The sequence below is a fragment of the Mustela putorius genome, unplaced genomic scaffold (assembly GCF_011764305.1).
Source record: "Mustela putorius furo isolate JIRA1106 unplaced genomic scaffold, ASM1176430v1.1 tig00003909_pilon_pilon_pilon, whole genome shotgun sequence".
Classification (NCBI taxonomy): domain Eukaryota; kingdom Metazoa; phylum Chordata; class Mammalia; order Carnivora; family Mustelidae; genus Mustela; species Mustela putorius.
Genome location: NW_025422057.1, coordinates 40,639,608 through 40,660,001, shown reverse-complemented (window position 1 = coordinate 40,660,001; position 20,394 = coordinate 40,639,608). Strand labels below are relative to the sequence as shown.

The 20,394-nt window shown below is 46.2% G+C and overlaps 1 protein-coding gene across 6 annotated transcripts in view; it reads right to left on the bottom strand.

Moving 5' to 3' along the window:
- The window catches only part of ARHGAP22 (Rho GTPase activating protein 22), a 166,017-nt gene that overhangs the window by 85,734 nt on the left and 59,889 nt on the right, over positions 1-20,394 (bottom strand). For all 6 annotated transcript variants that reach the window (XM_004765839.3, XM_045068987.1, XM_004765841.3 and 3 more), the window contains one exon: positions 126-213. In XM_004765839.3, the coding sequence (XP_004765896.2) occupies positions 126-213 (88 nt within the window). The remainder of the gene's footprint in view (positions 1-125; positions 214-20,394) is intronic.

Below are 20,394 nucleotides of genomic sequence, written 5' to 3'. Positions count from 1 at the left end.
TGATGTTCCTACAGGGGAACATCCTGAAAGAGGTCTGCCCTTCTGGGCCAGGGGCGCAGTGACGCCCCCCACTGGGGTCACCACCACCAGCCCCCCGCACAGAGCCGGAAGATACTCGCGCCTACCTGGGCTGATCTCAAAGAGGTGCTTCCCTGCGTCCTCAGGGCCAGGAAGAAGTTCGGTCACCCGGGTCCCTTGTAGAGAAATAAATCCCTAAAATGAAGAGACAGACACAAACACAGGAGGCATGAGATGGCGGGGAAAGGGCTTCTGGAGAGAGAGGGCGGGGCCGCGGGGTTCGGGGCGGGGCCCTCCAGGCCCTGGCTAGGAAGACTGGGTACCTCGAGGAGCCCGTCTGGGGCCTCTGTTGGAGTGGGGTGGCCGCTACGGTTTACGCACCTGGTGGTAAGAGCTCTGCCCACAGGCAGGGCCGGGACTGCCTGGAAACGTTACTCCCTGGTTAAGGCACAGAAATGCAAATCTGGAGCAGGGAAGACGGCCCCCATCATCCACATCATTTAGCTGCCCGTTCCAGTGACCCTTCTGTAGCCTTCCTGGGGCCTGAGTTTTAGGCTGTTGAGGGTCAGGGACAGGAAGGCGGGCTTCTTGTAGGGAACTGGCCCCCAGCTGGCACAGGAGGATCAACAGATCAACAGATCAGAGTCCAGCTCTGCCCCCTCCTGGTGGGTGGGATTTCATTTCTTGTCCCGTGGGAGTCAGCTACCACACAGGGAGGTACCTCACAATGATCATGCCCTGTGCCTGGGGTACCTGTGTATGTATGTGACACAGGGTGGGGGGCCCACCCCACTCTCTGATGCTGGAATCGGGCAGTCAGGCTAAGAGATGCAGGGAAAGAGCCTGGGCTGTAGGTTTGAGTCTCAGCTCTATATTTCCAGGCTGTGCGACCTCAGGCACACCACTTAACTTCTCTGAACCTCAGCTTCCACGTCGGGACAATGGCACAGTACAGTAACTGCCACTTCTCAGGGGCATCAAGACACCAGATTCCTGTTCAGGGGGTTCTGCTGTAGCTAGGGTGCTGTCACAACTACCTTTACATCAGCCCTTGGCCAACCCACAGGGCCAGGCAGGACTCCCCTTTCTCTCTGAAGGACTGATGGCTGCAGAGGCTTTTCTTTATTTTGTACATGTTCAAATTTGCTTATTTAAGACTGCAGATGGTTCCGACTTTACATTTTTGGCTCCCTCCATGAGAAGCCTGTTTTAAACTCCATTCCTATAGCCTAACTGTCCAGGTTCAAATCCTGGCTCAGAACTTAATCACTGTGTGAACTTAGACAAACTGCTTAAGCCCTCTATACAACCTCACAATTCTGTTATTCATGAAGTAGGAATAATCATAATACTTTGGGGGGCTGTTGTGGGCATTGAATGAATGAATACCTGGGAAGTCCTTAGAGCAGAGCCTGGGACATAGCAAAACATGGTTGTCTCTGCATTTGTCCAGGAAAGGGGCCTGATCATGTCACCACCCCCAGCCCCTAGCTCCTGCCTGTGCTCACAGAGCACTCATCTCCTCACGCCATCTTTTCCAGGCAGTTCCTGGGTTTAACCAGCCTCTCCATGGCCGCTGGGGTCTGGCACTGCAGGGACCAATGGACAGACCTTTTCTCACAGAAGCAACGTAAAGGCAGGACTGCATCTTCACTGCGTGGACAGACTTGTTTTAGAGAAATTATAGCAGTAAACCAGAGACGCAGCTGGTAATTGTTGTAACTGAATTATCCTTTCTTTCTTGCTAGGGAATCTGGAGCTACTGGGAATAAATGAGGAGTGCCGCCCCAGGATGGGGAGCCGTGCTCTTGCGGGGTGTGGACAAGATCCATTGCTGGCTAAGGGGGAGGCCTCTGGTGTTTACTGTGTGTGATTTGGGGCCTTGTGCTTTCTTCCTCTGTGTCTAGAAATCTGAAATTCATAAAACGGGAATAACGCTGTTGACGTGGACATTACTTTCTACTCCAGCTACATAGAAAAGCAGATATAGCACTGTTATGTAATTGTTCTAGAATCTCGGATTTTGGTTGAAATGCTTGGATTTCATCTTTCTGGAGGCCCCCTCGGGCAGGCACTACTATTGGCCTCTTCCTGGAGGAGCAGAGGGAGGTTGGCAAGGTGGAGCCAGCAGCTCCTGGTCCCATGGCTTACAAGGGCAAGCCGGGGGTGCCCCAACCATGTCTGACGCAGGAGAGCTTTGCCTCTCATCTGTGGTAGCAGCTGTGGGCTGACTATGTGCAAGAAGCTGTCGTGGGGAGCCAGCCTGTGACTTTGGGACCCGCCGTACTCCTCTCACCCAGAGAATCCCAGTGTAGCTCCCACCACAGCAAGGGGACTTCAGATCTGTCTTTGGGCTGCCCAGCTCCCTCCTGCTTGCACATATCCAGAGCATGGCTTTGATCCGGCGCTATGCTCAGGCACTGGGTGGGAGTGGGGGCAGGGAGAGGGACAGGGGAGCAGGAGCAGAGTGCTTTCCCATTCCTCTTGTGACAGAAAGTAGTAGAACGTGGAAGGGGTCCACGGGATGCACCCAGTGGAGACATTCGGGGGCGGGCATCAGAATCACCTTAGAGCTTGTCAAAACACAGAGCACCGGGTCTGGGGGGCGGGGGGGGGGACATTGCTGGCAAATGTTTAGCCACAGGCTCTCTGAGGAAAATAAGGCCACCAAATTTGTAGTGTTTGTCAACTTCTGTGATAGAAACCCCCACACCATGGCTGATTTTATACATTGATAGAACACAGAGGGGCGCCTGGGTGGCTCAGTGGGCTAAAGCCTCTGCCTTCAGCTCAGGTCCTGATCCCAGGGTCCTGGGATCGAGCCCCGCATCGGGCTCTCTGTTCAGCAGGGAGTTTGCTTCCTACTTTCTCTCTCTCTGCCTGCCTCTCTGTCAACTTGTGATCTCTGTCTGTCAAATAAATAAATAAAATATTAAAAAAAAGAACACAGAGACAAGATATCGGTAAGGATGTAGATCATCTGAAAGAACACCATCAGCTCACTTGACCTAATGGCCGCCGCCTGCCAAAACAGAAGGGACATTCTTTTCAAAGGCACAAGAAACTTTATTATGATGGCCATAAGCAGGTGTCCATAAAGGGAAAAGAATTAAATACAACCCATGTCCTCTGATCACAGGGGAATGAAGTTAGAAATCAATAACAGAAAGATTTCTGGAAAGTCCCCAGATATTTGGAAATCCCATTAACATAGTTCTAAATAATCCATAGGTCAAAAAAGAAATAAAAGAAGTAAACAGTACATTGTATGGATAAAAATGAAAACACAACATACAAAAATTTATAAAATACCTTTGAAGAAGTATTTAAAGGGGGAGCCTGGGTGACTCATTTTGTTAAGCATCTGACCCTTCATCTAAGGGTCTAGATCTCAGGGTCGTGAGTTCAAGCCCCAGGTTGGGCTCCACACTGGGTGTGGAGCAAAAGACGTGTTTAAGGGATAAGTTATAGTATTCAATACTGATATTTGACAGGAAGAAAGACCACTTAGGCCTCCACCTTAAGAAAGTACATAAACAAAAGCAAGTTAATATGCAAAATAAAAGAAAGAAAAAATAAAGAGCAGAGTGGCTACAAATAAAATGGAAAAGAGAAAAATAATAGAGAAAATCAATGGAACCCAAAGCTGGTTTTTTGAGGAGATCAATACAATTGACAAGCCTTTAGTCAGACTAATCAGGAAAAAAAGGAGATTACTAATATCAGGAATGAGAGAACTGACATCACTATAAAGTCTTCAGATATTAAAAGGATAAGCTAATATCAAGAACAACATTATGCTAGTAATTTGACAGCTTAGATAAAATGGACCAAAAAGACAGAAACTACGGTAGCTTAGTCAGGAAGAAATAGCTAAATAGCCCCTATCTTGTACAGAAATGGAATCTTCCTACAAAGAAAACTCCAAGTTCAGACAGCTTCCTTAGTGAATTCTATGAACTATTTAAAGAAGAAGTAATACCAGTACTATCCAAAATTTTCTTGAAAATTGAGAAAGAATGCCTACTTTCCAATTATTTTCATGAGGCCAGCCTTATCTTTATATATAACCAACCAAAGGCATTACAAGAAAAGGACACTATGAATTAATAGCTCTTGAGAACATAAATGCAAAATTTCTCAGCAAGATTTTAGCAGATCAGATTGAACAATATATGAAAAAGGAAGACACATAACGAGAACTGGGGTTGTCCTGAGTATGCAAAGTTGGTCTAACATTCCAAAACCCATCAATGTAATTCACCATATTAATAGAGTAAAGATATGATCATCTCAAAAGATGCAGAAAAAGTATTTGAAAAAATTGAACATCCATTCCTGATTAAAAATCTCAACAAGTTAGGGATTAAAAAACCAATTTCCTTAACCTGATGAGGGTATCTTTGAAAAACTAAAAGCTCATACCCACTACAAGTTCTTCCCCTAAGATCAGGATCAAGACAATGATGCTTAAATTTCTACCACTTCTTTGAAATATTGTACTGGAGTCCTGGTTACTGTAATAATGCAAGAAAAAGAGAAGTTGTCCAGATTGGAAAGGAAGAAGTAAAAGTGCTTTCATAGACAACGTAGTTTGTCTATGTAAAAAATCTGGTCAAAACCTATCGAGAAAGCCACTAGAACTGATAAATGATTTGGTGAGGTGGCAGGGTACAGGAGAAATGCACAAAATTGAGTCATATCTCTAGATACTAGCAACAAACAACTGGAAATTGAAACTCAAATCCATTTTTTAATTGCACCAAAAAACAGGAAATCCTTAGGGATAAATATGGCAAAAGGTGTTCAAGATCTATACACTGAAATATGTAAATCATTGCTGGGAGAAATGAAAGAGGCTCTAAACAAATGGATACACTGTGTTCATGGGCGATTGTTCAGCTGTCAACTCTCCCCAGATCGGCTTCTAGATTTAATGCAAGAACCAGTCAAAATCCCAGTGGGATTTTGTAGAAATTGACCAGCTGATTCTAAAATTCATGTGGAAATATAAAAGAACTTATAGAAGCCAGACAATTTTGAAACAACAAAGTTGGAGGTCTAATACTGCCAGATTTCAAGACTTACTATAAAGTTATAGTAATCAAAACACTGTGATATTGGTGTTAAGACAGAAAAGTAGATTAATGAAACAATAAGAGGTGTGCGTCTGTGTGTGTGTGTGTGTGTGTGTGTGTACACATAACTGATTTTTGACAAAGGCACAAAGGCAATCCAGTGGAGAAAGGATACTGTCTTCAGGAAACAGTGGTGGAACAAATCCATATTCGTGTGCAAAAATAATGAACTTTGATCCACGGCTCACATCATGTCACATATGTTCAAATGAATCACAGGCCTACATGTAAAATCTAAGACTGAAACTTCGGGTAGATGACCTTTATGACTTTGAATTAGGCAAAGCGTTCTTAGATATAACATCAGAAGCACAATTCATAAAACAACTCGATAACGTGACTTGTTTCAATAAAAACCTGGTTCCTTAGAAGTTACTAAGAGAGTGAAAATATGAATTATGAAAGAAATGAAATGAAAATGAGAAAATATGGGAACGAGAAAGTATTTGAAAATCACGCGTCTGATAAAGGACTTGTGCCCAGAATATATAAAGCATTCTCGAAACTTCATAATGAGGAAATAACCCAATTTAAAAATAGGCAAAGAATTGAACTGGTACTTTACCATAGAAGATAGGGTGGCAGATTAGCTTATGAAAAGATCCTCCACATCCCTGGGCATTCTCACACACTTTTGATGGGATACTGATTTGATAAAGCCTTTTTGAAAGCACTATTGCAATTTCTAAAATAATGTTAAAATAAGAACACCCCTTCAACCTAGTGTTGAATTTTGAGGATCGGTTCCAAGGAAAGATAAATGCACAAGGATACATGTATGATGTCCATGGTAGCATTATTTTCCTAACAGAAAAAGTGGAAAACAACTTAAACTTATCGATGAGGGAATGGTTCAATTATTTTGGGTACAGCCAGAATGAGGTAAATACAAAAGGCTTCTAAGTGGAATTGTTAAGCAAAAAAAAAAAAAAGTGCTAGAAAATAACTTTAGTAGGTTTCCTTCCCAACTGCTGTTACTCGCCTCTCTCCAGAGCCCACAAGTTACTGAACAGAGAGGGCCCTGACAGCTTGCACTTTGGGATGGAGTGGTGAGGTTTCTTTATGGTTTGCCCGGAAGCATCGGCATCAAAATAAGGAAATTTAATAATAATTAAAAAAAGGCAGATCATTCACAGGGCACTGCCCACACCCCATGGTTTATTGCCATCTTCCCACTGGCACTCCCCAACAGAAGGCTTCTCCACTTAACATGTCAAGGGTCGGGCCAGGATGCCCAGCATGACCTCAGCAGGAATGTCCACCTGTCATTCTCAGGAAAAGGACAGTGATCTTCCCTTCCTCGTCCTTTCTGCATACATTAGAGCAGCAGGTCTCCCAACTTCTGTTGGACTCAAATCTGGTGGCGGCTACTTTCTAAGCCCTCTGACGGGAGTGCACCAGCCTCTGTCCAAACTCCCCATCCTCCCCAACCCGTCCCTGCCCCCAGGCTGCTGCAGCTCTCTGGGAAAAATGAGCATCAGGGCAACAGCTCCCAGGGGACCTGGTGGTCTGGCAGCCTGAACTTGGTCCGGGGGCCAGTAAGGGAAACAGTAGCAACCGTGATCAAGATTTCTGTCCGTCTCTCTCCATTGAGCTGTCTCACCCTCAGGACTTGCCCACGTAGTAGGAAGGCAAGCAATGATGACATTTTCAGTTTGGGAAGGGGTGGGACGGTCAAGGGCACCGCACAGGTGTGTGCTGCAGAGAGATCTGGTTTCCGTCTCGATCCCACTACTAATCAACAGGAAGCCCGTGAACAAGTTTGCCTCACCCAGCCTCAGTTTCCCTCTCTGTTCAATGGGGTTCTCGGGGAACCAAATGAGGCAGAGTGAACAGAGGGCCTGGAGTGGGGTGGTCTGGGGCAGACAGTCAAGACAGAAGCATGGTAGAAGCATCTTAGCGAGAGCTTAATGACTAGGGCTCTGGCACAGACAGGCGAGCCTCAGTTTCCTCCTCTATGATGGGCTATATTTTAAAGATTTCACTAGCTAATGTCTGGACTGCTCTAGGTTCAGAGCCTGTCCAAAGTAAGTGCTGTTGTGATTTGTGAATTATTTCATAGCCAAGGAGTAGAGTCTGCTTACGACCATTTTTCAGGAGTTAGAATATATATAAACACTTAAAAATAATTTTAGAGGTTTATAATTATTGTGACATCATCACTTTGGTGGGACTTGTGCCACTCCTAGGCTGAGCCCTGGGTTTCTTACCTGTAAAAATGAGGGTATTAACCTCTGTCCTTTGCTGCCTAAGCTAGTGCTTTGTAAGCACTTAAGGCTGAATGAACAGGCATAATTGTCACGATTATTATTGTAAAGACTATTTTAGCTATTATACCGTTTTTTTCTGGGAACAACCCTTCCCACGATAATAACCATTGCTTATGCCCCCAAAATAAGGTCTGATGTAGATTCAGGAGTCCCAGGATGGTGCCAGCAAGTTCCTCCTTCACAGTTTGTGATGACAGCCCCGTGGGGACTTCCTGCAGGATCTGGGATGCCTGCACTCCTCCCACTGGTCTGAGTTTTGGGGTCCATGGTAGTCCTGAGAACTTCATACACTAATTGAGCTCTCTCTCCAGCCTGATCAAAGGCTGGCCCTCTGGAAAGTCTTCATTTTTCACCCTGTCTAGAGAGAGACTGTCTGAAGAACCAACTTCTGAAATGCTCCTTAGCAAGGATGTGATAAGATTTTCCACCGGCAGTGTCTTGGAAAAATGGTAGACACATTTCAAAAAGCAATCACTCAAGGTTCCTTATCTCCTATAATTCTGATTGTAGCCTCAGATCAATCTTAAAAAGCCTTAGCCTCTGACACTCAACCAGGAACTGAACTACTCCGAATTTTAAACAACAGAGATCAGAACGAAGTTCAGTGCCAAGCAGGGAACATCCTCCATTTCCTTATCACACAAGCCTGTAACCATGGCTATTACTGTCCAAAATGCAGATATTAAGAAAGGCAACCTAAAGTTGGAGACAGATTGCTTCTTGGCTGGGGCACTTTCCCTCCCTAGGGGTTAGAGATGAGTCACTTGCTTAGCTGATGTCTTTGCTAAGGACTTGCTCCTGAAGCTTCCCCCAGCAGATTCCAGAGTGTTGCAGCACTTGGTGGGCTCCACATGCTCCCACACCCTGCTTCAGCCAGTCTCCCCAGGGAGCCTGTCAGTAAGTGTACCCTGAGGGACAGTACTGCGTCCTCCAGGAGGAAGAAGGGGCTTGGGGGCTGAGCACCAGCTCCCTGCACCTTCCTAGCTGACCACAGTCCCTGAATCCCTTACCTCTAGGGCTGCCAAGCCCAAAGCCTAAGCCCATGAAGATGGATCCAGATGGGATCTAAGGGTGAGCCTTGTGCCTGGGGCAGACTTGCAGCTCTAAGCATGGGGTCTGGGCAGAAACCCTAGGAATGCTTTGGCCTCATAGCTAACAGCAATCCCAACTCCCAGGGAAGTGTCTTTTGTGTGTGGGGGTCAGGGGCAGTGGGGGGTGGTGGGTCCTCTTCCTGAGGTCCTGGTTTTCCCGCTATTAGTTAGTTCTGTGCCACTCCAGGTTCCTGGTCTACACTCCAGCCGGGATCATGTATCCCTGACTGCACTGAGTCATTTCTGGGGCTATTCTTTTAGATGTCCCCATCTCCCTGGATCCCTAAGTCTTGTAGCAGGTGGTGGGGGTGAGGCTGTGCCCCAGATCCTCAGCTAACACCTTGCTCCACACAAGGCCCTTGTCATCACTGTGGGGATCCTAATGCTCGTGACCAAGTTCCTGGGAATGAAATGCGATGCTATGTTGGAAAGTGTCTGTGCAAAGCCAGTGCTCACGAGATTCAGCCTCCTGGCCTTGCTGGGTCAGACCCACAGTGCCTGGGGATGCTGAGTAGTCTTTTAGGGATACAAGAGAATTAATGTTTGTGACCAGTGGACGAGAATGCTTATACAGGGGATTTCCAGAACCTTCTAGTGGTGACAAAGCTCTGGTCAGTGGGACTGGGCAGAAGTGACCTCCAGCTTTCTCTCCTTCCCACTAGGTCAGCCTTGGAGGTCTCGAGAGACAGACGAGTTTGCCACCTGGTCCACAGCGAAAGAAAAATGTTTTATTGTGTTTAGGTGCTGGGATTTCAGGACCAATGAGCATTGTTTATTGTAACTAGTTAGAAGTTATTTTGAGAAATTAAATTTAGGTAATTTTATGCCAAACTGCTCACTTGGTCACACACACAAAAAGGTTTAGAAGCATGGTACTATTTAAAAAGTGTATTTTTATTAAAGTAAAGCTGCTTAATTCTTAAAGATTATTCTCTTGCACCTCTGATTGGATGTTGGGAGGGAAAGGCAATGAGAGGTGTGGCCCATCTACCTGTGATGTGGTTTCAGGAGGTGTGAGGGAGCTGCCTCCCTCTCGTGCTCAGAAGCCCTGGGTAGGGCCTGGAAGAAGGTCTGGGCTCTGGCCTTGAGCTGTGATGGCCATGTAGTAGCCCCTTCCTGCCTGACTTGTTTGGACTGGAGCACTGGCAGGAAGCAGCAAGGTTGTAGATCCTTGTGAGTGTGTGTGTGTTGGGGAGGTAACCCCCCCCCGCCCCCCCCGCTCAGTCCCTGGCAAATGCCCAGCCTGTGTAGGATCTCCCCTGGATAGAACATGAAAATGACCCATTTTCCTCCTTGGCTCACTGGACCCCATGGTAGGCCTGGTTTTCCAGGTGGAGGGGTTCAGGGAGAAACAGAGAAGTCCTATCTGTTGGAAGCCCAGGGCACTTGCTGTCACAGTAGAGGACCAAGGCATTCACACAGGAACCAGCCACCAGGTGCACAAGCTTTGAGCTTCCTAAGGGGAGGGAGGGGGGTCTCTACTGGTCACCCATCTCTTTCCAGTGTTTTGTCCAACCCAGGACTTGGGTGGATGTTGGTGTAGATTTCTGTCCAACCTCAGGGCTCACCCTGCTCTTAGCTCTTTGGAGCCTGCCTGGCAGGTTCCCTCGGAACTGGAAGCCCGGGGATTGGAGGGGTGGGGACACAGGGCCTCTCTACAGTCCGGGTCTATGGCAGTGAACCCTAAGCATGCTTTTCCGTGCAGTTGTCCCTGCCAGGTTTCCAGCCTTCCATCCCCATGATAAACAGGCTGTCCCAGAGGCTGACCCTGCCTGCTCAGCCTGGCCCACGCTTCAAAGCACGCTTCCTCAGGAGTTTGTTTCAGCTGGGAAAAGGCACTATTGACGAGTGCTGAGGCTGGATCCAGGGGCCCGTCTTGAATGGGAGGGCCACTCCTTCGGCCGGACACGGTTTGGTTCTGTCTAACTGCTCTCGAGGCCCTGCAGCTAGTGCTGTGCTCAGGGGGACATGGTGTCTCTGCGAGCAGCCACTGTCCTGTGCACTTGGAAGCGGCTTAGTCTGAGAAACATGGTAGAGATTCCTGTGCATGGACTTGTATCCGGCAGCCCTGCGGAGGTGACCGCCACCAAAGGTTCCAGGCCATGTTTGCTGAGAAAGACATACCTCGTCCTGATCTTCTCAAAAGCTACTGTTCAGAATGTCATTCTCAATGGGGAAAACCCGAGAGATTTCCCCCTATGGTCAGGAGCACGACAGGGATGTCCTCTCTCCCCACTGTTGTTCAAAATAGTACTAGAAGTCCCAGCCTCAGCAATCAGACAACAAAAACAAATAAAGGGCATTCAAATTGGCAAAGAAGAAGTCAAACTCTCACTCTCACAGATGACATGATACTTATGTGGAAAGCCCAAAAGAATCCACCCTAAAATTGCTAGAACTCATACAGGAATTCAGCAACATGGCAGGATACAAACTCAAATGCACAGAAATCAGTTGCATTTCTAAACACTAACAATGAGACAGAAGAAAGGGATATTAAGGAACTGATCCCATTTACAATTGTACCAAAACCATGAGATACTGAGGATTAAACCTAACCAAAGAGGTAAAGGATCTGTACTCTGAAAACTACAGAACACTCATGAAAGAAAGTGAGGAAGACACAAAGAAATGGAAAAACATTCCAAGCTCATAGACTGGAAGAACAACTAGTGTTAATGCTACCCAGTGTTATGCTACGCAGAGCAATCTACACATTCAATGCAATTCCTATCAAAATACCACCGACTTTTTTCACAGAGCTGGAACAAATAATCCTAAAATTTATATGGAAACAGAAAAGACACTGAATAGGCAAAGGGATGTTGAAAAAGAAAACCAAAGCTGGTGGCATCACAATTCTGGACTTTAAGCTCTATTACAAAGCTGTCATCATCAAGACAGTATGGTAATGGTACAAAAACAGACACACAGATCAATGGAACAGAATAGAGAACCCAGAAGTGGATCCTCAACTCTATGGTCAACTAATCTTTGACAAAGCAGGAAAGAATGTCCAATGGAAAAAGCAGAGTTTCTTTAACAAATGGTGTTGGGAAAATTGGATAGCCACCTGCAGAAGAATGAAACTGGACCATTCTCTTACACCATACACAAAGATAAACTCAAAAGTGTTGAAAGACCTAAATGTGAGACAGGAAACCATCAAAATCCTAGAGGAGAACACAGGCAGCAACCTCTGTGGTCTCAGCCGCAACAACATCTCTCTAGACATGTCTCCAGTGGCAAGAGAAACAAGAGCAAAAATCGAGCTATTAGGGCTTCATCAGGATAAAAATCTTTTTTTTTTTTTTTAAGATTTTATCTATTTGACAGAAAGAGATCACAAGTAGGCAGAGAGGCAAGCAGAGAGAGTGAGAGAGAGAGAGAGGAGGAAGCAGGCTCTCTGCATAGCAGAGAGCCCAATGCAGGATTCGATCCCAGGACTCTGAGATCATGACCTGAACTGAAGGCAGAGGCTTAACCCACTAAGCCACCCAGGCAGCCCCAAGATAAAAATCTTTTATATAGCAAAGGAAACAGTCAACAAAACCAAAAGGCAACCTACGGAACAGGAGAAGATATTTGCAAATGTCTAATCTGATAAAGGGCTAGTATCTAAGATCTATAAAGAACTTATCAAACTCAACACCTAAAAACCAAAAAAATTCCAGTCCAGAAATGGGAAGAAGACATGAACAGACATTTCTCCAAAGAAGACATCCAAATGGACAATAGACACATGAAAAAATGTGCTACATCAGTTGACATCAGGGAAATACAAATCAAAACCGCAATGAAATACTACCTCATGCCCATCAAAATACCTAAAATTAACAACTCAGGAAACAATAGATGTTGGTGAGGATGCAGAGAAAGGGGAACCCTCTTACATTGTTGGTAGGAATGAAAGCTGGTGCAGCCACTCTGGAAAACAGCATGGAGGTTCCTTAAGAAGCTAAAAATAGGGACACCTGGGTGGCTCAGTTGGTTGGACGACTGCCTTCGGCTCAGGTCATGATCCTGGAGTCCCAGGATCGAGTCCCGCATCGGGGTCTCAGCTCCATGGGGAGTCTGCTTCTCTCTCTGACCTTCTCCTCGCTCATGCTCTGTCTCACTTTCTCTCTTTCAAATAAATAAATAAATATTTTTTAAAAAAAAAGAAGCTAAAAATAAAACTAACCTATGACCCAGCAATTGCACTACTATGATATAGATGTAGTGATCTGAAGAGGCACCTGAACCCCAATGTTTATAGCAGCAATGTCCACAAGAGCCAAACTATGGAAAGAGCCCAGATGTCCATTGATGGATGAATGGAAAATAAGATGTGGTATATATATACAATGGAATACTACTCAGCCATCAGAAAGAATGAAATCTTACCATTTACATTGATGTGGATGGAACTAGAGGGTTTTATGCTGAGCAGAGTAAGTCAATCAGAGAATAACAATTATCTTATGGCTTCATTTGTATGAGGAGCATAAGAAACAGTGAAGAGGATCATAGGGGAAGGGAGGGAAAGATGGAATGGGAAGAAATCAGAGCGAGAGACAAACCATGAGAGACTCTTAACTATGGGAAAGAAACTGAAAGTTGCTGGAGGGGAGGGGATGGGAAGATGGGGTAACTGGGTGATGAGCATTAAGAAGGGCACATTGTGTGATGATGAGCACTGGGTGTTATATGCAACTGATGAGTTACTGAATGCTACATCTGAAATGAATGGTGTACTATATGTTGGCTAATTGAATGTAAATAAAAAAGAAAAGAAAAGGAAAAGAAAAGCTGCTGGTCATTGTGGAAATGCTCCCTTCATCCTCAGGGACCCCCCGCAAAGCAGCAGTCCTACACAGACCCTCCCAATCTACCCCATTTTTCTCAGCAGTCTACTAATGTATTAAGAAGCTAGAATGCCCCAAGTATAATTAAAACTAAGTTATTCTGGTCTAAACAATGAAAAAATATATTTTTGAAGCTGCCTCAATGTTGTTTGATTTGTTTTTCTGCCTAGTAATAGACAAAACTAGCAATTTACCAATCAATCTTGTAGCTATTACTGAAAATTAACCGGGTTCAATTGAAAGCTAAAGGATTGATGATAAGTGGGAGACACTTAAGTCCTGGAGGCTAATATCCATGGTGACTTAAATGAGCAGACCCTGAGAGAAGCTCATTACATTTGCATCAACAATCAGGCCACATGGTGCAAAAGAATTTGGAGGCAGCCAGACACTTGTCTCTTGCTGTTTATGTATCTTTGGGTGTGTCCTCAGGCCTCTTAGTATCTTGGTTTTCTTTTCCCAGAACAGTGGCAAATATATATAGCCTTATAATGATTAGTAGTAGGTACCCACAGGTTTCGCTGGTCTCCTTATTCTGGGGGCCCGCTTCAAAAACCACTGCTGTACGGGGCAAGATACGATTTAAAACAGACATTTTGGGAAGATTCCTTCAATCTTATATTTTTCCTTTCCATGCCAGATGCAGAAAAAAAAAGTGTTTTAACTAAATATTTTTAAAAACAAGTTGGCTGCTGTTACCAATTTGAATTTACGAAATACGTTTCTAGTTGATTTAAAGTAACTGACTAGAATTTTCCTTTTGATCTGTTTAACAGTGGGGAGTTATATTTCTCAAACAGCTTCAAAAATACAAAGCCTCCTTTTAAAAAAAGCCACAAATTCTGATGTTTGATCCTAAGTAAATGACTTTCTCTTTCTAGAAGACTCCAGTGAGTAATTCTTTATGAAAGAAGCATTCCAAGTTGTCCCTAAGGACATCTGACCCAAGAAAACATTTATTGTTTAGTTCTTCTTCTCCAGCACTAAATGGGAATGTTACCATCAGTCCCCAGTTAGCTCACAGCAGCCTTGAATGCCCCATGGACATCTGCTCTGGAGCTCTCTTGTTAACCTGAGGCAGTGAGCTGGGCTTTCATGGCATTTCAGCGCCTTTCCATCACACTCGTGGGTTCCTTCTTAGTGTAGCAAGACCACTGGGATTCACTGTGGCAAGATCTATGGTAGCATAGGGAAGTCATCAGTCACTTGTTCTTCTGTGCACAGAGATTTGCAGGTGGAAGGTAGGAAGCAGGAAGAGAAGTGAGGCTCTCTGGAAGTTCTCAGGAAGTCAGCAGCAAGTTCACTGAGCCAAAGGTGACCAGCTGAGACACCAGCTGCAAAGGTCCCATGGGATTAAGGTCTGTATTCATCAGCACTCTTGCCGCCAACTGTGTCTCCATGAAGACCTTGGCCAGGGCCACAGTTGGAGTCCTTTACCAAATGGCCGCCCAAGACCAAGAGTGGTGCCAACAGCAGGAACTCTGGGTCAGACCCTTGGAGCTTGGCTGCTTCTTCAGCCTTGTGTTCTACTCATCCAGGATAGAACTTCTGCAAACCACTATGGTTTTGCTGACTTTCACTGTTGTGCCTCCATTCCTCTTTGCCTCTGACCTTTTGGCTTTGAGAGTTGAAAGGGCACTTGGAGATCATCTCTGGCCAACTTCCCACTCGTTGACCAACTCTCTTCAAAGCCAAGTGGCAGTCTGGCCTCAGCTTGCACAGCACCAGGGACTGGAGCTCAGCGCTGACCAGCAGACCACTCCACTAGCAGAGGGCTCTTTCCATATGGCGGGGGGTACATGGTGGTCTTTGTCCTGGCTACGGCTTCTGGAGGTTCATTGAATATAGTCTTGTTCACATGAGGTGCCCGGCCCGAACTAGTGCCCTTCCCAGGATTTGTCTTCTCCAGACGATTTATTCAGATTATCCCTCGTGTGGAGGGGCATTCTGATCCCTCCCCATCCTGGCTGTCCTGCTGCGCTGAAAGTGTGCTGCCTTGAGGGGCTATCATGTGGCAGTTGTGACCTGGTCTGCCCATGGCAGAGCTTAATGGGTTTTCCCACCTCTTGTTCTAATTTCCGTGCTTCTCAATACAACCCATGGTTCTCAGTTCTTCTGGCAACCATAGCTCACTGTTAGTCTGTACTGAGCTTCGAAGGTAATTTAAACTCTTAACTCTGCCTCATGCAGCCTGTTCTTAATCTAGGTCTCTCAAATCTGAGAAATCAAGTGATCTTTTGAACCAAAGGGAGGACTTTATATTTTATCTTAACAATTTCCCATGAAACCTGCCAGGCAAAGTTATTTTGCATCTCAGTGCTGTTTTCCACCTTTGCAGCTTCTCCCATCTCTGCAAACTCAAGGGGTATGTCCTTGGTTTGTTAGTGTCATCAAAAACATGTCTCAGCATAATGACGAAGACAGTGGATTCTGCAGTCAGATTGTGTGGTTTAGATCTTGGTGCTGTGCTGTCTAGCTTTATGCGATCTTAGGCAAGTCACTTCACTTCTCTGTGTCTCAGTTTCCTTCTCTGGGAAGTGGGAATAATGATCATTCCTCATTGTTTCAGTCAATTATTGCTACAGAGCAAACCATCCCCCAAATTAAGGGGCTTAAAAAACTGACATTTAAAAAAAATTATTATTTCTCATGATTCTGTGGCCTGGAATGCTTGGCATTGGCCTGGCAGTCCGGCTCCTTGGCACAGTCTACAGCCACTCCCTCAGCTACCTGCAGCTGGTGGCTGGGATGGGCTGGAAGTTTCCACAGAGCCCCGACTCATCTGTCTGGGCCATGGGGTTTCCATCCTCCGTGCATTTCCTCACCATTGTGTGGCCCACTCAAGCAGCCTCACAGCTTCCCAGACCAAAAGCAGAAACTGCCTGGAGCCTCGGGGGCCAAACCTGGAATTTGCCCAGCATTACTCAGTCTCATCAGGGATGGAGGGGGGAAAGCAGATTCCAGTTCCTGTTGGGAGATGCAGTGGCTCTCAGGGAGTACGGAAATGGGTGGTGGCCCTCCTTGGAGTCAATCTTATCACCTACCTTGTACAGTTGCTGTGAGAATGACAGCAAGTTAAAAAGGAAGTTTTTATAACCATACCTGGTTCATAAAGCATATAAATGTTTGCTTTTATATAGATTCAAAACCAGAAGGTAAGAGTCAAGATCAGGGCTGTGGGCCAAGCCACGGGACTCTTCTTCCTTGACTGAGCTGGGTGGCTTGCTAAGCCTTCACTGGGTATGGGTCCACCCGAAGAGAAGACCACTGCTGGGGGTTACGTACAGGTTGAATCTCAGTCTCCAGGCAGCCCTATAAGGTAGGCATGGCTATTCTTATCTCACACCAAGGAATGAGGAACAGGGGCTCAGAGAGGGAAATCCCTTCTCTGGTTACTCACTAGAAAGCAGAGAAGCCAAACTCCAAAAATCTGTCCTTTTGCATCATGTGGGATTCTATAAAATGGCTTGTTGGGGTCCAGAAACCAGGTACCCATTGCAGTCCTGACACCCACTGGCCTGTACTCCCAGCTGAAGAAGGCAGTGTGGGCCACGGGCAAGCTTGCTCTCAGGGAACCTTGCTGATTCGGGTGGTCCTCACTCTCTGAATCTGTCCACGGCTTTTCACACTTCATTTTAGAAGCCTTCTCAATGCTTCTTGGAGCTCTTCTGTTTTAGATCCCACTTGAAGGACTGGAAAAATCTCGTCTCTCAGAGGATGAGCAGCACTGACACCACAGTTTCCACTGTCCGACCCTTAGTGCAGCCAGGACCCAGAACACCACACCAAAAGTGGGAGCGAGGATGACCTCAGCCATCTCCCCACATCTGCAGCTCATGGCTGGTATAAATGGGATTTCAACCCAGGCTCTCTGATTCCCAACATGGAAAGTTATAAGTACGCAAGCTTCCACTCGACTGTTCAGAGCATCATTTTCTCTATCTGTATGATGGAAATGAATTGTACCCGCCCTGGTAAGGTTGCTGAGAGGCTCGAAGAAAATCATGAATGTTTATTCAACAAGTGTTTACTGAGCTTCTACTTTGTGGCAGGCACTCTTTTGGACACCGAGGACCAGATCAAAACAAAACAGACACTATCCTGACCTTGATGAGCTTATGTTCTAATAAGGGAAGGCAGTCCTATAAGCTCCTTGCCAACCGTCAGGCATTTTCCAAAAACAATGAAATATTTTCCTACTGAGGATCCAATAGAAGGCTGGTGCAGAATTCACCCATTCATTCAATCCAATGCTTCCTTCCTTCCTTCCTTTCTCCCTCTCTCCCTTCCTTCCTTCTTTTATTCATTTAAGCATCACATACTACCAAGCATCCATTATGTGCTTGGACCTGGGATGGATGGTGGGAAAAGAGAAAGATGAGATCAACAGAGACCTCACCCCCCACTCTGAATGAAGTTGCCAGTTCAGAATGGAGAACAGACATTCAGCTGAGCAAGTGTCATAAAACAGCAGCAATGTAACCACAGCAATCATCCTTATCCCCATCTTTGGCTGAGCTGAGAACAGCTGACAACCTATGAAGGATGCTCCGTTAGTGTGCACCAAACCAACTCCGGCTGAGTCGGATTTACAAGGTCTAGACGTGAAGGAGTGTTTGACGCATGGGCTGCCCCATGACTTGCCATGACCATAGGACAGGCTGTGACCAGCCCAACAGCACTTTGATTATGACCCCAGACAGGGCTGTGATGAGGGCCATGGTGGGTAGAGTCTGACATAGGCAATGCTGAGAGGTTCTTCGGGCAGACATTAAGCAGCCCGGCAAAGAGCTGCTCCCTAGCTGACCCGCTGTGCGTTTGTGACTTAGGCGCTACGGTAGCCTACCAGTTAACCTAGGCTGATGAAAGCCCCCCACTTGCCTCATCTGAAAAATCCAGGCACCTTCTCCAGGGGCAAGGACCCCAGGGACTGGCTCATGATGGTGCCGCTTTCCCTGGGATGTACATGTTTGGTACACAGTGGCAGAGGGTAGGAATGACTGGATGCGGGTGAGCACATTCTCTGTGACCTTCAGGCTCTAGGGTCAGATGGCCTCTCCTTGCTCCCCAGAGTTTTCTTCTTTAAGATTTCTGGTTTCTGACTGTCCTGGGTTAATGTTCCCTCCTAGAAGTACATCTGCTTTCCCATCCATTTTGTCTTTCCTCCTCCCAATTCCAAGCTTTTATTTGAAATTAAATCAAACTTTAAATCAATCTCCTCTCCCATGGCTGAGCTTCCCATCACTTGCACTTCTAGAAAAAAAAAAAAAACCAAAAAACAAAAAACCAAAAACCAAACCCAACCTGTTCTCCAGGTGATTTTTAAAAAGCCTGCAGCTACATCAGCCATCCAGGGCATAGATCGGAAACGCTTCCACCAGTGGCTGTGGGCGCCACCTGCCATGCTTTCTCCTTGCCCTGGCCAAGCCTCCGCACGCCCTTGCTCCAGGCACCATGGTTTTCTAGGCTACGCTGGAGGTCAGGATGAGAGCTGCCTCTAAATGGTCTTTTTGCCTCTAGCTTGGTCCCCTCCCAACCTTGCCTGTGCAGGCTTGGATGACTTCCTCTCAGAGCTCTGAGGGCCAAATCTGAGCCTCCAAACCTTCAGAGCCCCCTAACGCCATTGGCAGAATAAGGACCCAGTCTCCTGGACGTGGCACCCAAGCCCCTCCACATCCAGCTTCTGGTATCCTGTCCATGGCTTGTGTTCCTGTCAATACAATGAGCCTCACACTTGGTCTCCACAGACTCTGGGCTCCCTCCTTGGGCATGAGCTGCCAGATACAGAAGCCCCCCCAGGTTCACTTTAAATGCATTTTCTGAGCACCTTCAATGTGCTAGGGCCAGCTCTGTGAGGCCAGCTGGGCTCGGCAGCTCTGTCTAAAAGAGGGAGCCCTTTGACCCCTTGGCTTATCCCCCTTCTGGGGCTGTGTCCTTGTCACATTCCCTCTCTGGCTTGGGTTTTTCGATTTTTTCTTTTCTTGTTTAAATTAAAAATATCTTAAGATACGGATTTATTTTATTTATTTATTTTTTAAAGATATTATTTGTTTGTTTATTTAACAGAGAGAGACACAGTGAGAGAGGGAACACAAGCAGGGGGGGTGGGAGAGTGGAGAAGCAGGCTTCCTGCCGAGCTGAGAGCCCCATAGGGGGCTCCATCCCAGGATCCTGGGACCATGACCTGAGCCGAATGAAGACACTTAATGGCTGAGCCACCCAGGTGCCCCTAAGATATGGATTTAAATGAATATAGTCTCACTCTAAGAAATTACAAGAATACAGATAAGTCTCAAGTGTCTAGCTCACCACCCCACTCTCCATGCCCTCCCTACAGCTCGTATTCTGAAAACTCCCCAAATAAATTATTTCAGTTTTATTTTACTCGCTTTTCCAGTTAAGGTCATATCTCAACACAGCTGAACAATCACACAGTGCCACAAGGCAGGGTGGATGACAGGAATTCCTTCCCCTTCTACGGGGTCTGGATCTCAGCCACAGAGAGGGAGGGCGGACAGGCTTGACATGAGGTTGTTCAGGAGATCACTGATCTTACTTCTCCTGTTTTTGGCTCCTGTTTTGCCCTCATTTCCGGAGACAACTGGTCTTGCCAATTCCCGAGCCTGCGGTGGGAGGTGAGGGGTGCTGCTTTGAGGACCAGACAGATTTTTGTGCTCTGCTAGTGCTGGCTTGGAATTGAGCTCTCTGGGGTCTGCTGAGTCAGTACCTCTTACCCATCTGTTTTCTCGCCTCCAGAATGCTGTGGCAGTGGCTGTCTCTTGTCCCTTCCACCTAGCCTTGTTCACACCGGCCAGCATTCTTTACCAGAGATGTGGGATTTTAAAATATCATCTTTAACTAAAAGTTTGCATTCAACTTTTGATTTCTTAATTAATTTTGGAGGTATTATGAAGTGTGTGTTTTTAAAAATTTATTTCAGAGAGAGAGAGGAAACACGTGCGCACATGGGTGTGGGGCAGGGAGGGGCAGAGAGAAGGAGAGAGAATCTCAAGCAGACTCCCCTCTGAGC